The sequence below is a fragment of the Varanus komodoensis genome, unplaced genomic scaffold (genome assembly GCF_004798865.1).
Source record: "Varanus komodoensis strain SLA01 unplaced genomic scaffold, ASM479886v1 scaffold33, whole genome shotgun sequence".
NCBI classification, from domain to species: domain Eukaryota; kingdom Metazoa; phylum Chordata; class Lepidosauria; order Squamata; family Varanidae; genus Varanus; species Varanus komodoensis.
This window is the reverse complement of record NW_025335817.1, coordinates 4,039,309-4,055,255: the sequence shown is the minus strand read 5'-3', so window position 1 is coordinate 4,055,255 and position 15,947 is coordinate 4,039,309. Positions and strand designations below refer to the sequence as shown.

The 15,947-nt window shown below is 59.3% G+C and overlaps 1 protein-coding gene across 2 annotated transcripts in view; it reads left to right on the top strand.

Moving 5' to 3' along the window:
• Positions 1 to 9,864, top strand: part of UNC13C (unc-13 homolog C) — a 66,261-nt gene extending 56,397 nt beyond the window's left edge. For both annotated transcript variants that reach the window (XM_044438813.1, XM_044438814.1), the window contains 9 exons: positions 1,060 to 1,148; positions 1,590 to 1,736; positions 2,557 to 2,680; positions 3,394 to 3,450; positions 3,746 to 3,826; positions 6,973 to 7,120; positions 8,520 to 8,612; positions 9,333 to 9,492; positions 9,579 to 9,864. In XM_044438813.1, the coding sequence (XP_044294748.1) occupies positions 1,060 to 1,148; positions 1,590 to 1,736; positions 2,557 to 2,680; positions 3,394 to 3,450; positions 3,746 to 3,826; positions 6,973 to 7,120; positions 8,520 to 8,612; positions 9,333 to 9,492; positions 9,579 to 9,864 (1,185 nt within the window). The remainder of the gene's footprint in view (positions 1 to 1,059; positions 1,149 to 1,589; positions 1,737 to 2,556; positions 2,681 to 3,393; positions 3,451 to 3,745; positions 3,827 to 6,972; positions 7,121 to 8,519; positions 8,613 to 9,332; positions 9,493 to 9,578) is intronic.
• The last annotated feature ends 6,083 nt before the right edge of the window (positions 9,865 to 15,947 follow it).

The window sequence follows — 15,947 nt, the reverse complement described above, 5'->3', positions numbered from 1 at the left end:
GCCCCGTGGCGCTTCAGGCGCCCCCAGAGGCAAACGCCCTGTTTGTGGTGTCTGTCAGCTGCCAGGTCTCTCCACGGCAGCAGCCTCCCCTGTGTGAAGGGCTCGGGCTGGTCGCATGGACATGGGAGGCCACGGCTTCAGACCGGCGTGGCGCTGCTCTGTGGCAGCCTTCTGGAGAGGGAGGCCTCGGTGCCCTGGGCTCCCCGCAAGGCTCCGCCGCATGCTAGGGCGAAGAGAGCGCCCCCCACCCCAGATGCGGAGGGAAGCCTCTGGCCAGAGGCGGCCTTTTCCCGAGCGCTCCTTCTGCATGCCCCGCGCTCCACAGGCCAGCTGTGAGCAGGTGGGGGCCGCGCAGTCCATGCAGGTGCGCCTGCGTCCCGGCAGGAGGCCACAGCCCTTGTGCGCAGCTGCCCAGTCTCTCCAACTTTGCAGCCACAGCCAGGGCCCTGCTGCCGCCCCGAGGGCCAAACATCAGCCGCTTCCCCTTCCCCGTCCGCAAGCCTCCCCCTCCCCTCGGGAACAAGCATGCCCGCGCCTGCCGCACACTCCTCCTCATCCTCCTCTCTGCTGGATGCTTCTGCCTGCACTAATGCAAACCAGCGTGGAAACGCCTCCCTCCCACGGGCATCGAGCCGCGTGGCGGACTGGGGATCGCTGCCTCGGGCGGCGGCGGGGTGCCGGGTGCGAGAATCCTGTGCTTTGGGCTGGGCTGGGCTGGGCTGGGCTGGAGCTCCATGTCCCCCTGCTGTAGACACTTCCAGGGGCGGCCTGGTCTCTGCTAGAGGTGGGGGGGCACGGTCTGAGCCCCCACATGCAGCCCTGCCCTGCTGCAGTGAGGCTGGGCAGGAGGAATGCTTCGTGGTGGGCCGGGCCCGGCGTTCCGGCGGCCCCTTTTGGATTTCCTGCTTTCAGCAGCAGACTGGCCCGGGGCTTCCACGTTGGTTTCCCATTCGTGCCACCTAGTAGATGGTTGCCTTTCCCCTTCCTGCCAATTGTGGCGCGAAGCAGCCACGGGAGAAGCCAGTGGAGGGGAGCTGACCTCCTCCGTGCCTTTTCCAGCTGGACCCAGAGGCCAGTGGAGTCCTGAAGGAGCTGCAGGCCAAGCTCGGTGGCGTCCTGGATGAGCTCAGCGTGACGTACAGCGCCAGGTGAGCCGCGCCCCCCAGGCCCTGCCTAGCACCACCAAGGGGGGGCAAGGGGGCGGGTCGGCCAGCTGGGGCAGCTCCCCTGCACTGCAGTGTGCCAGGGAACACCAAGGGGCTCAGCTGCCAGGGCCCCGGTCGGCACGGAGAACACCGCCCCAGAGGGCCCTTGGGGTAGGGTGCCTCTGAACGCACTGGCAGGACCCTCAAGAGGAGTATCTCAGATTGTGTAAGTCGCTTTGTCAGGTTTCTAAGACTATAAAGATGTTGATAAGAGATGCTTCTGGGTGCCAAGGATGCTTTCAGCGGCGTGTCTGGTGTGGGGAAGCGGGGGAAGCAGGGCCGGATCCAACCCCAAGCTGGGCTGGGGCCGGTGCGCAGGACGGGGAGCGTGACGGCGAGGCCAGGCGGGGTCCCAGCTGCCCCTCTCCCTTGGGGCCCTTGCAGCTTCCAGGCGGTGATCGAGGAGTGCGTGCGGCAGATGGGGGCCGAGCTGAGCCAGCGGAGGGGCAGCGGAGCAGCCGCCGAGCAGAGCAGCAGCGTGATGGATGCGGAGCTGGTGCTGCGGCCCCTGATGGATGTCCTCGATAAGACGTAAGCCATGCGGGGCCCCAGACGGAGGCGGGCCAACGGGGCCCGTTCTGCCGTCCCTCCTGTGGCTTTCGACGGGCGTGTGGTGGTTGGGTGCAGGGTGCCCGTCCGGGGCCCGCAGCCTCGCCAGGGCCCGTGGGCGCCTCTGCCAGGCCCTGCCACTCCCCGTCGGAGGCAAGCGGAACTCGGGACCACTGCCAGGCACCACCCAGGTGCATCCGGTGGCTCTTGGGGGGGCCGCCAGTGGGAGGTCAGGACCATGAAGACGCGGAGACGGGTGGTGCAGGCTCGCTGCAACTCGAGCATCCAGGTGCCATTTCTGGTCCCCAGTGCGCCCCCCTCACGCAACAGGCCCCCACCCACCGCCCAAATACCTTCGCGGGGGGGGGGGTCTTGTTGGCAGTTGCAGTGCAGCCCTGAGGGAGTGGCACCGACTGTCCTGCAAGTGGTACTTGACCCTGTGTGCCCCGGGGGAGCAGGTGCAGCCGTGGGCTGTTCTGGGCCCTTTTTCCCCAGAGCTGCAGGGACCAATTCCATGTGGCTGTGTCCCACCCTGGGTGCCCTCGCCATGCGGGAGAGCCCCGCGGGGGGCCAGAGAAGGCTGCCTGCCCCAGGAGCCGAGCGGGGACCCTGGGCACATGGGGCACCTTCTCAGCAGCCACCACCAGCATGCATGGCCCTTTAGCCCCCGCGCCCCCCTAGCCTTGCTGCTTCTTGTCTCAAGCAGAGGCTGAGACGCACCATGCCCCCCCACCCCGCCGGGGCTGATGAGGACCGGGAGCATTGCAGGTCTGCACTCAGGGATGCCTTCCTTTCTTCGCAGCTTAAGTGTCTCTGCCAAAATATGCGAGAAGACCGTCCTGAAGCGGCTCTTGAAAGAACTTTGGAAGCTGGTCCTGAACAAACTGGAGAAGCAGATTGTGCTCCCGCCGCTGACGGAGCCGGCGGTAAGTCTCCCAGCTGCTCAGCGAGCAGCCATGGCAGCACGGTTCATCCAGAAGGCGGGAGGTCGTTTGGAAACGCAGCCCTTTGGCCCTGGGACCTGCGCAGGCTGGTGGGCGAGTGCCCACGGCCAGCGCCTTCCACCGCCAAGACCCCCAAGTCTCATCGAAGAAGGCTCCGGGGCGAGCCACTCTGCAGCGCTCTTTGGAAAGCACCATCTCTGAAGGAGGACGGAGGCCCCCGGGCAGCCCCCAAGGTGTTCTCCTTTGAAGGCATCCAGGGCGAAGCCAGCTCAGGGGGAACTTGCCCCAGAGATGTCCAGTGCAGCCATCTGCCCACTGCCGAGCGGCAGGGGGGTCCCGGGGGAGGCAGCCCTCGTGGTCTGGAAGTCCAGGGCCCAGGTGCCGGTGGAGTCGCCTGCTGGGGATGCACTGCCAGCCAGCCAACCGCAGGGGCTGAGCAGGGGCTGCCCTGCCCACCCGCCCCCTCCCGCATGCACGCAGGGAAGAGGCACCCAGCCACAAGCAGCTGCTTTCCCCAGCGGTAGAGCCTGCCGGGGAACCTGGGCGTGCCTCTCTGAGGCTTGCTGGCCGAGGCGAAGCACCACCCCAGGGAGGGCGAGCGGAAAGCTGGCCGCAGAGCAGGAGGCCTCGGCCCCGGAGGGAGGAGCGCCCCCGCCACACACTCTCACCTCCGCCGGTTTTGTTTCTGTCCATAGGGCGGCCCCATGCTCCTCAGTGCGGCCAAGGATTTTGGCCAGTTGTCCAAGCTGAAGGTGAGTGAGCCCTCCCCACAGAGAAGCAGCAGCCTCCGCGCCTGCAGGTGCTCGCCAGGTGATGCTGTCCATGCTTCTCATCCACCTCGCTCCCGCCTTTCCTCTGCCAAGCCGCAGCTGTCCTGAGCAGCCCCAGGGTGGGGGCGGGCCGCTTGGTGGTGGCTCCCTGGCCCTGCCCTTGGCTTGCCGTGCAAAGGAGAAGGCCCTGCCCGCCCGCATGGGCTGCGACAGCTGAGGAAGCGGAGGCAGCTGTTGGGAGAAATTGCTCAGCGATGCCCCCCGGCTTTCTCTGCAGGACCACGTCATCCGAGAAGAGAACAAGAGCCTGACGCTGAGGCAGTGTGCGATTATGGAAGTGGTCCTGGCCACCATCAAGGTACGGCGTTTCCCAGGGGGACCAGGTGTGGGCAGCGGGTTGGGAAGAGGGTGAGCCCCAAAAGCGATGGCAGTGAGTCACCTAAACCACAGCTGGGCCAGCAAGAGAAGCGCAAAAGCAGGCGGGCGGCTCAGAAGCCAGGGGACTTCCTTGGGTGCGGTTGCATAACCGATCGGTGAATTCTGATAGGTGGTTGTGTCTGCTTATAATGCATTTAAATAAAGTATTAAATAAGAAGTGCTTATAGCATTTAAGCATTAAATAAAGGCAGGTGCCAGTGTCCCTCGGGTTTCCCCAGAAACAGGCGGGAGGTGGGGAAGCGCTCTTGCGACGGCACTTTGAAGCATCCCACTGGAGGATGCTGGGGGAAGAGGACTCCCTGGGCACTGTGCCCCTCGGGGTCTGTGCTGAACCCACCCCCCCTCCACCGCCTGTGCCGTCCTTCCCTTCCCGGTAAGCAGCCCTAACGGCAGGCGCCGATCAGAAACGAGAGCTGCAGCTGGCTTGTGGGTGGCTTGGAGCAGCCGGGCTGCTGCAACCTGAAGACGGCAGGAGCACAGAATGGGGCCTCTTTCCACGGCCACTTTTCTTTAATGTGCTGAACTCGTGTGGAAATGCATTTGCCACCTGCATGAGGGACTTGATGGGCTGTCATGTTAATTGACAGGGCCTGCCCAGGGCTTGCTGATCTGGCTCGCTTTGAATTGCCCCGAGCGAGCGGGAGGGTGATCTGGTGAATAAAGATGCAGGAGAGCCAGCAGCTCTGGGCCCCTCTGCTCCCCCTGCCCTGCGCTGCCTCCACCCCTCCGCTGAGTAGCCCCCCAGCAGTGAACACGGGGCCATTCAAAGGGAGTGATGAAGCCTTCCCTCCGTTGGAACGGGTCTTGCTTGTGGGCCAGGAGATTGGGAATCCAGCTGGATCCCTCCAGCACTGCCATCATAACCCCGTGGACTTCCAAAGAGCCACTGCAGCAGGGCAAGCCTCTCCCCCCCCCCCTGGTGAAAAAAGCCCCTCCAGATATGCCACAGTTTCTGTCATGGGACGCACAGAAACTGGGCTTTGTGTCTTGGGCCAGCCCAGCTGGTCTGAACGACTCGGGCAAAATCCAGCAGCGGCAGTCGCCACACAGGACTGAGACAGCGGAGCCTGTGCCGGAGGCGCCGTCCAGTCGTCTCCAGCTTCTGGCAACCCCATGCATGAAAACTCTCCAGAGCGCCAGTCCACGGCAGCTCCGTTCAGCTCTACTGGGCGGCTTCCTCTCTAGAGCCAGTCATTCGCAGATGTGGCCTCCGTTTTCATCTTCTGCGTCACGGGAGGGAAGGGGCTTTGCCGGGAGTTTGGAAGCTGGGAGCAGCGCCTTATTTCCTTGTTGCTTTAAAACTCTGCTTGGCTCGCCTCACTGCAGAGCCCCGGATGGTTGTAGGGCCAGGAAGATTCCACCCAAATACCTTGGATCTCTGCAAGCCAGTTCCCCGACCTGCAGAACGGAAAGCCTGAGCGGGCCCCTGAGGGGCCCCAGGCAAGTCTGATGCATTCGGAAGGACAGCCAAGGCCTGTCCACCCAGTGCCGTGCACACGGGGACAAGGCTGCCCCATGACCGTCCCCACCCCGCCAGGGCTGCTTTGCTCACTCGGTGATCCATAGGGCCATTCCGCATGCACAAGAAGGCACAGAAAAGGGACTCGTGGTATATTCTGGGATCGGCCCAGCGCAGGTGAAACGTTTGAGGTTTTCCCCTGGACAAGGCTACAAGTGTTAGCTGCTGCCTGCCAGTTCAAGACCTGCTGCAAAGGAGAGCGTTTCAGGCCAACCTTGCAGGACTATTTTGGGCTTAATGAGAATGTTATTTTCTGTTACTTCTTTGATCTTCCCAAGAATTTGACTTAAGAAGAGCATAGGAGGGGTCTATGATCAAAAAGGCTGAGCAGTTCTTTTTTGTTAGTGTACTATGCAGTTAGAAAAATGCACACGTGAAATTGCAGGCCATTGATTTATATAGGAGGAGCCCTCCAGAGGGTTGTTTCTGCCCTACACCAAAGGGAGACACCCTTGTGGGGCTGAGCCCCCATTCAAGATGTCTCTCCCTCAGAGTCAGGCTGGCACATTTGCTTCCCGCTCCAGCAGGCTAAGGCCCCGCCGAGCAGCTCCCTCTGTGGACTGTGCCCCCCCCCCCGCCTCGTCCTCTTTCTGCCACTCAGCTCTTAGGAGGGGTAATTTAGCTGCTTCAGAGCACGCTTGACAGGCAGCAAGCAACTACTCCTGCTTCTGGTGGATCCTCGCAGAGATCCTCCTCTTTCTCCAGAACCACGGAGGGGGTGAATTCACAGTTCCCTCAGGCCACCTTTCCATTTGTGCACAGCTCCTCTATCTGGAAAGACGTGTCTAATTATGCGTTTTTATTCAATAATTGTTAGCTAATTAAAACTCCCTCCTAGCAATTTAAATCTGTTGGCTTACATCCAGCAAAGCTGGCCAGACCAAGGAAGTGGTGGGAAGTTTCTCTGACATTCCCGCCGTGGCTGCGTGCAGTGCCAACAAGGCAGGGCCCAACTGGCCTGTTCTGCACAGCACCACTCCTGCCCGCAGGGCTCCCGGAGCCCCTGGGCCGGCTGCCAAAACTGTTACCAGACTGTGCCAGTTAACAGCTGGGGCAAATCCCAGGTGGACCCCAGACCAGAAGCCAGACAGAGCCTGAGATGAGACTTGGAGCCAAAACCAGCTTTATTCTAGTGCGCTATAGAATACAGGGAGACAAAAGGGGACATTCAGCCCAAAGCAGTGTCTCTCCCTTGCTTTTGTGTGACAAAACACTTCTTCCTTCAAATCCCTGTTGTGCAGGGCCTGTTTCTTTTAAGAGGCTGTACCATTTTAAGCAGGACAAATTAAGATATACTGCCCTTGAGCCGATAGTAGAAGGCCAACCCGTCAAGCCTCAAGCCCCATCATAGTACGTCAGAAATGTTCTAGCTGCCATCTTGCCCCTCTTCCCTGCCCAAGGCTGCAATTCTGGGCATGTTTACAGCAAAGTAAACACGGAACTCAGAGTTGTGATAACTTAGTTATGAGCTCTGGGGAGCGGCTCCGGGGCAGCTGGACTGTCTGGATCGGTGCTCTTCTCCCTTCTCCTCCTACTTTCTCCTTTAGCAATACTTCCACGCGGGAGGAAACGGGCTGAAGAAGAACTTCCTGGAGAAGAGCCCAGACCTGCAGTCTCTCAAATATGCACTGAACCTTTACACGCAGACAACAGATGTCCTGATCCGGAAATTCATTGACACCCAGACGTCGCAGAGTAAGTGGGCCCCGGTGGGCCTGAAAGGCGGCTTGTGCTGGAGCCCTACAAGCATTGGAAGGCCCTGCAGGGGCCCTCCTGGCCCGTTCGCTGCCCCTTCCTGGAGAGGGGAGCGCCTGCACAGGGCTTCTGGCGCTTTGCTGCCGCTTCTCAGCGTTCGCTCGCCACGTGTTCCAGGGCAGAAAAAGCTCTCACCTGCTGCAGACAAGCAGGGAGACCTCGTTCGGGGCCGCAAGGCACAGCGCACCTTCCATCTCCGAGGGCAGCACTTCGGCAGGCGGGGCGCTCGAGCGGAGAGGCCCCTTTTGTTCCCAGGCAGCAATACGAGGGCTCTCCTTTGGACACTTGTCTGCCTGTGCTCTGGGCGTGGGGCTTTTGGCTCAGGCCTTTGCTTCCGAGATCCTGGGGACACTTGCGAAGGGTCTGAAAGTAGCCGGCGGGGCTGGCCAGTGAGTGCCGGATGCCTCCTGCTGGGGCCGTGTTCTGGGGTGCTTGGCCCGGGGGCCCCGGTGCGCTAGCCAGGGCTGATGGGTTGGGCTTGCAGGCCAGGCAGCCTCACTCCGGAGGAGCCTGGCTTGGAGGGCCCTTCCCTCTGGTGGGAGGACTCCTTGGGGAGCCATGGGAAGCGCCCCTGAAGCAGAACCGGTGCTGGGATGGCCAGCAGCATGGGAGGGAAGTGGCACAGGGCGCCACGGGCCTCCTGTCCCTGCAGGCGGAGTTGGCAGTCCACGTGAGGTGGCTGTGAGCGCGGGCGGGGGCAGCAGGGGGCCTGCCCCTGTCCCCACAGCCCCACTGAGCCTTCCGCGCATACTGGCAAGGTTGCTTTGCGTCCACTTTCGCCGCAGGCTGTCCCCAGGTCACCATCTCCATCAACAGGCCTGCCCCAGGCAGGGACGGATGGCGTTCTGGGCGCACGCGCTCCCACACGGGGAGCACGGACTGGCCCAAAATTAGCAGCAGTGTCTACGGGTGGGTGAGGGGCAGGAGGGATGCCATCTGTTGAAGCCGCCCCTGCGGGAGCGCTGACCTCCCCCGCCTCTCCCAGGACCCCGGCACCCGGCTCGGGAAAATGCCAAGGCCTCAGCTCTACCTGGCAGGGCCGAAGGCGCCGTGTGGGCTGTACATCCATTCGGGTCCTCCCAAGCCGGAGTGCCCTTGCCCCTGTTGGCGCCAGTCCGCCCCTGAACACACCTTGGGCTGCAGCAGTTGTATGTTGCGTGCTGGATCGGCCTCAGACTCAGAGCACTCATACAACCCCCACCCCCAGGAGAAGATGTGTGAACACCACTGTAAAAAGCTCCATTCGTGCCCACGGCTCTCCTGCTCCAGCAGGCACGGTCTCAGGTGCGCGGCTGTGGCCCCCGCAGGCCGCTTGATGACCGTCGACCCTCCCTTGCAGGCCAGGTGACCAGCAGCGCCGTTGGGGAGCTCAACCTTCAGGTGGACCTCACAACCCACCCTGGGACCGGTGAGCAGAGGGTCACAGTGAAAGGTACGTTTCTACAGCCAGCCTGTTGCAACTTCCCCAGCAGCTCGGGCTGGACGGGCTCCCACGGCCCGTCTCATCAGAGCTTGCTGCCCGGAGTAGGACTGCGTGAGCCAGGCTCAGGAGGCCCGTGGACTGTGGGCAGCTGCCAGCCCTGCAGCGAGATGCTGGGCAAAGACCAACCATTTCTTCCACAAAGCGCTGCCTTCATTTGTCTGCAGAGGCCAGGCCATGATGCTGGAGGGGGTGTGGGAAGCCCAGAGAGGCCCCTGAAATGAGCACAGATTTAATGGTGCGGGTGGAGAGTCAGGACCGGGTGATCTCAGGGCCACGTGGCGGTTTTGCTCCCCTTCAGATGGTCTTTTGGGGCAGGGCACCTCCTGCTTCACGTGCTTCAAACTGGCGTGAGCGGCACTTTCTCCCAAGCCCCTGTCCTGCTGGCAGGCTGCAGCCTCCCCCCGACCAGCGAGTGGGAGGGGCCGTATGGAAGAGGAAGAGACAGGGACAAAGCTTGCCTGCCTGTCCGCCCTGCCCTGCCCTGCCACATGGCCCGGCTCTTCCCAGCGCACCTGCTCCGTCCCTGCCACACACTCCCCTTCTGCAAGCAGAACTGCCTCGGCTCCTCCCTGGCCCTGCGGGAGGAACGGCTCGCCACCTCTGCCTGCTGTGCGCAGCACTCGGTGTGCGTGCGGCGTGGGAACGGTGCTGCCTGTTCTTGTTCCTCAGTGGTCGCCATCAACAAGCTCAGCTGGCAGACCAGCGCCATGTTCCGGCCCTTCGTGGAGGTCTGCCTTCTGGGGCCCAGCCTTGGGGACAGAAGGCGGAAGCACGGCACCAAGACCAAGAGCAATACCTGGTCTCCCAAGTACAACGAGACCTTCCAGTTGTAAGTGGCCTTTGCCTCTCCGTGTGGCTCGTGCCCACGACCCGCCCTTGGCGAGGGTCCTAACGCCGTGCGTGGTTTCCCTCTAGCCTCCTGCGCCCCGAGGAAAACCCCGGGGCCTACGAGCTGCACCTCTCCGTCAAGGACTACTGCTTTGCCCGGGAGGACCGCCTCATCGGCATGGCCGTGATCCAGCTGCGCAGCCTGGCGGAGCGAGGGACCTGCACAGGGTGGCACCCGCTGCTGCGGAGCATCTCCGTGGACGAGACGGGACTGACGATTCTCCGGATCCTTTCTCAGAGGACCAATGACGACGTGGCAAAAGAGTTCGTCCGGCTCAAATCGGAGACCCGATCTGTTGAGGAGACCACCTAAAAGCTCCTCGCGAGAAATGCGGCCTGTCAGCACCAAGACCTTTGACCCGGCGTTATCGGGGCCCGAATCATGCATGTGTGTGCAACTGTGTGGGAATGTTTAACTAGCTCCGTTTCCGTGTTTGCCAGAACATCAAGCACTATATTTGCGAGGTGTGTCCAAGAGCTGTCCACCTTTTCTCCATGTCTGGGTCTTTGAAAAAGAAGTAATTGTTTCAATGAAGTGCCAAACCTGCAATGAAGAGCAAACGATCCATGGCATTTTTGAAACGCTGATTTCGTCTCGTTACAGCCTCTCCATCGCAAGCATTTCCGAGGGAAACGTCGCCCGCTGGGGCCGCGTCATGAGCCATCCCTGTTCAAAGGCTCTTGGGGCCTCTCGGCGCCTCTTCGCCAAGTCCCCCGTCACCCCCCGCTGCCCCCTGCCCCCCGTCCTCCTTGGCTGGTTGGCCAAATCACCTCTTTCTGTTTTATGCAAACCTCATTTTCAGTCTCGCTTCCCAAACCTTTTTCTACCATACCTTACAGATGCAGTAACTTCAAGAAAGGGTTTGTAATTTTATAATTGCTGATAACAAAGAAACGATTTTTTTGCATACAGACTTAAAAAAGGTGGAACTGTTTTATGCTGATATTTTTTCCACCCTTTCATATTTATCACTGTGAAGAAGAAATGCTGTCAGTGCAAGTCCTCAAGATTTAATCGCGTTTGTTACTGATGTTTGATATCTCAAGATCTTTGTTCTCCCAAACTGCCAAGGTAGCACCATATTTGTATTAGAAGGGGCATGCCATCGCCCCCCGCCCCCCAGTGATGTGCCTCGGGCACAGGAGGAAGGAACCCCCCCAAATGCCCCCGGCAGTGGCACCTTCCATCAGGGCAGCAGACAGAGGACTGCACTGTGCACCTGGGGAGGTTTGCTGTGTTGTGCAGCACTCCCTGCTCCTCCGGCGGGGGCTTCCTGGGGCCTGGCGGGGGCCCGCTTAGAGTCACAGGACCTGCAACACGGCCGGCCCAGACGATGGGGATGCCAAGACAGACACGCCAGTTGGTGGCTTCTGGCGAAGGATCCTCCGCAGGGAGCAGTTCTGCTGTTAGCGTGACCCACTCCAGCCATTACAGACATTCTTTTACAGACTTGGCTGAAATCTCGGTTGAGTGCTTTATTTCTTATTTTCTGTTTCATGAAAGTTCAACTGTTTCTACTTATGCAACATGCCTATGTCCTGCACTGAGGCGAAAAATCCACGTCCTGTAAATACATTTCGTGAGAAAGTGTAAAATAAATCTAGAAGAAACAGCCCCCGGTGCCTCTGCTTGCCTTCTTTGCCCCTCGGCCCTGCCAAAAGGGTCGCCCAGAGGAATGGGTGGGGTCAGTCAGTGCTTGGCAGAGCTGGAAGGAATTGCTTTGAAATGCAGATCTATCTCAGACCCCTTTCCTCGCAACACGGGGCTCACACCCAGGCCTGGCAGGGAGAGGGAGAGCTGCTGGGGAACCTTCTGGTCCCTAGAAGGTGGTGAGTTTGCACAGAGGCGCTCGCAGAAAGGCCACCGTGGCTGGGTTGCCCGTTCATGCAATGGCTGCCATGGGCATTCAGCCAGGCACAAAGTCTCTTCCCAGAAGGCCAAGGGGACTGAAAAGCGACCCTTTGAGAGGTTGCAAAGCAAAGGTGTGATCTGAGCTCCAAACACTCCCCCCAACTCTTCGAATCCAAATCTAGATGGTTCATTCTGCAACAGGCCAGCCTCTCAGTTCAATTTAATTAAAAGAGCAGAGCAAAATCTTAAGCAAGGTAAACCTCGGGAGGCTCCCAGGGACGGCGAAGGGTGCTGGGGTCTTCTCCCCTTCCCCCAGTCCTGGACAGGCTGGAGTGGAACTGGGACCTGAGCCCCTCGAAGCCATCTCAGGCTTCTGATCCAAGAGGAAGTCCTCCACCCTTCTGGCAGGGCCCCCCAGAACCCATTCCTGGCGTGTATCGCTTATGTCCATGGTGCCATTTGTGGCAGCCTTTCCCCTGCCCGAAGCACAGTTCATCGGTGCCGCTGGCTGAGTTGGAAGGCATGGTTTTAACGCTGGAAGGTTGTCGGAGGCCTGGAGCATATCTGAAGTCAGCCAAGAGCCAGCTGGCAGCCCAGAAAAGACTGCTCAGCCATCTTTGAGGCGCTCCGTTAGCTGCATCCAGGGTGCCATGTGTGGCTAGAGGCTTTCATCTGTGGGAGAGCAGCAGGGAGGCAGAAAGTAAACACACTGGCTTGCAAAGGTGTGTGTGTGTGTTTTACTGAGCGTCTTCCCCTAATCAGAAATGCAACTTGTGGCAGGAGAGAAGATGCGCTGCAATTACATGGGCAATTGAGCTTTATTGAGCATTTTTGAAGGAACGGAGCATATTTCCATGGCTCCCGAAAGCAGAGCTACAAGCATTAATTGGACATCAATCTGATTTCTCCTGGAAAACGGACCTCCAGTTCAGTCCAGGGATGCAACAACCCTTGGGAAATGCCTAGAGCAAAGACGGTTCAAGTCAGTCTTTATTTCAGTATCTAATTTGTCCCATCTCACGGTCTCAGTGTGGTAATTCTTAACCACCCAAGAAAGCCACTAAAAAACATAAAATCACTATTAAATATGGATTTGCTAAAATGGATTTGAATCTTCTTGCTGTCATTTAGCCAGAGCAATCAAAAACCAGCCAACCACCCCAGGCACAGATCTTGAAAATGAGCGCTAGGCCATGGATCCAGAGCAGCCCAGCTCTGGTTTCCTTCGGGTCCAGCTCCCATTCTTGTGGGTTCTCATCCACCAAGCACAGCTGAGCTGCAGGAGGGGGCAGAGGGGCCTGCTGTGCCAGGAGACGTGCGCCTCGAAAGCCCCCCGCCCCAAACACCATTCTTGATACAACCACTAGCAGGAGAGAGTCCGGAAGCCTCGGCCATTGGGTGGTTTTAAAATTAAGCAAGCAAGCAAACATGTTCATGCAAAAATCCCCCATCCCTCATGCCAACTAATGGAATTCAACCACTGCTTCTAAGTCTGACACAAATTGCAGTATTCTTAGTTGACTGATTAAGCCGAGTAATCAAAAGACTCAGCAAAGGTGCCTTTCCGAGATACGATTGAGGAGAGAGCAACGTTTTCAACCAACAGTGAGCTAACAGCCCCAGTGAAAAACAGAAAGGCCCTCTTTGGGGGTTTGCTGCCGTTCCGTGCCTGCACCGTCAGTGTGGCAGGTTCTGAAAGGGAAAATACAGAGACGCCCTCCTGATTTAAATTGGCCACCGGTGATTAATCATGCGGCGTTTATTTCTTTACTTGATTAATCTTCTGACTGAAGTGATTAAAGCTGGAAGCCCTAATTGTTCCTTGCTTTTAAAAAGTGGGGTGGGGGGGGGCACCGCCTGGATTGCGGCTGAAGGAGTGGGACCGCCATGGCGGCAGCTCCCACAAAGGCAGCTCAGAGATGGGGTGGGAGGAAGGAGAGGGCAACGCCCCATGGCAGCCGGCTCTGCTCGCTGCCTACAAGCTGAGCTAAAAATAAAATGCAGGAGCATCACTCCACACCCGCAGAGCAGGTTCCCCCCGGAGACCTAGAAACTGAGAAACAAAGCGAGTCAGAAGGGTCTCCTGGGTCATCTAGTCTGACCCCAGCTCCAGCAAGACCTTCAGGAGTCAAGGGTGCCCCGTGGAGTGTGCCTCGTGGGCGCCAGCATGGCTAGCCCACAAAGCTGATGGCAGCCACTTCACCAGCTTCGGGCAGGTTGGTCCTTCCAGAAGGCCCAGGAGGCAGCTGGTGCTGGCAGAGGGGATCAAGGAGAGAGCGCACAGCAGGCTGGGGTCCTGCCTGCCCCCCCCCCACAACTTAAATTAATTTAATTTAATTATTTTAATTAAATTAATAAATTAATTTAATTAAAAATTTAATTAAATTAAATTAAAAATGTTTTAATAAATAAAATAAATAAATAAACTTTCTGGATGCCCTCGGGTATGAGGGAGGACCCTGTCCTGGGCCAGTGCTGGAGGAGGACACGGCTCCGCTTCTGTGGGTGCAAGGGCGGGCTGGGTCCCTCCGCCCATGGCCCGCTCGTCTAAGCACGTGTCCTGCAAGGCCAGGAGCAGCCCTCGTGCCTGCTGGCCCCTGGAGGCCCAGAGTTGCCTCGCCAAAGCCGTGTGGCATCATCTCTTGCCACAGCCCCCCTCCACATCACGGTCTGTGGAAGAAGCCTGGACTGGCCCACCATGGAGGTGACCCTCCCCCCCCAGAGCTTTGTGGAGAGGGAGTCTGAAGACAGCCGCTCCTGCTGCTCCGCCGAGTCAGCAAAACAAGCAGGGCAGGCCACAGGGGGCGAGATGTCAGGAGACGAAAGACAAGCCTCCCCTGCAGAAGAAGAGAAAGGAGCTACATGGTGATTAACTGGGTGCAAATTGTTCCTGCAAACCAATTATGTTCAATCAGCATCTGCCAATACATGTTTCTATAAATTGCCATTCCTGGTTCTTGCTCCCTGCGTCCGCGTGAGCACAGAGCCTGGCACCAGGTCAGATGGAGACCTGCAGATGTAAAAAGCAGCACAGCGGAGGGGAAGTGGCTCTTCTCATTAGCTGCTCTCCTCTCTGCCCTGGTACTGGCCAGGAACCAGGAACTGGCCCCTTTCGGAGCCCCCTGTTCCTCGAGGCCCAGCAGCCCCAGCCCAGGGCAGTTTCCCACGCCTGCCACAGCCTGGGCCTGGCGGACAATGCCCACTGGTGCCCAAAAGACAGCAAGACGAGCTCCCTGGCTCGCCCCCTGCACCCACTAGCAGCCACGTGGTGGCTGGACATGCTGACGGTGCCGCCCAAGCTCGCAGAAGCCTGCTGTGCTCTCAGGCACCTCCGCGCCCCAGGCCTGCAAGCAGGTGGCCCAGGGCCTTCTATCACAAGGCTGGAAGTTGCTCTGGACCCTCCAGGCCCCCCCTTTGGAGGCAAAATGGCACCCGAGGGATGCAGGTTTGCCTGGGGAAGTCAGAGCCGTGTGGTGTGGGCTGGGGAGAACCCCGGCTTTTGTCGCTGGCCACCTTCCCTGGCAGATCCCCCTACGGGGCTGAGGCCAGACGGGCAGGCACAGGCCTTTTTCCTTCCAGCCCTCTCCTCTCGCTTTCTGCTGCCTGCATTTCTCTCTTCTTATCCACATGGCAGGTTACCAAGGAAGGGGCAGAACCCTCCTGACCAGGGGCTGAGCGTGTCACCTGCAGACACCTTAGGGAATTCGAACAGACTTCACTGGTCCTTTAAAAGGCCCAGGAAATTAAACAGCAGCAGCAGCAGCAACTTTCACTTGACACCAGCGACATGGCAAAGCAGGTGCCGGCGGGTGAGGCTGGGAAAACATCTGCAAAGATGCTGAAAGTAGAAAGTAGAAGGGGACATGCGGGATCCGCCCTGGACTCTGAATTAGGCCGGCTGCTGCTCCCGGAAAGCTTTGTCCGAAACTGGGGCGAAGCAGCCGAGCGCCAAAGGGGAGAAGGCCGGTGTATATTGTGGGACAAGACGAGTGCCTGCCGAGGGGTGCTGTGGGGAACGTGGGGTGCAGACGAGTGCGCACAGGAGAGCTTCTCAGAGGAACCTGGCTGCTGGACTGGACCACGGGGATGCTGCCAGCAACCTTCTCCCCCTCCCTCCGGCTTCCCTCTCCAGTCTCTGCCCTTCGTCCTTGCCTGAGTCCTCCTCTGCTGCCCTTGTCCCTCATGTGCCTCAGGGTTTGTCCCGGCTAGTTCAAAAGGTTCTAAAGCCCAGACTCTAAACCCTGGTGAACACTGCTCTTCACAGCCCTGCCTTGGGCTGGCGCCGTTGAGCTGAGAGCCCCGATCTGAGGCAGTCTGACTTGAGGGAAGGGTCCACCATGGCCTGCCACCTGTTCCGAGAGTGAATTAACCTATAATAGTGAGGCAGAAGCCTTCCCTTCCCTTCCCTTCCCTTCCCTTCCCTCTGGAAGTGTTTGCCCTCATCCGTGCTCAGCTGTCCGGCAGCAGCGAGAGGAGACCTGAGTCCTAGTCAAGCTGTGCTGGCAAGTTTGACCCCATCTAGCTTCTGTGATAAAGAAATAATG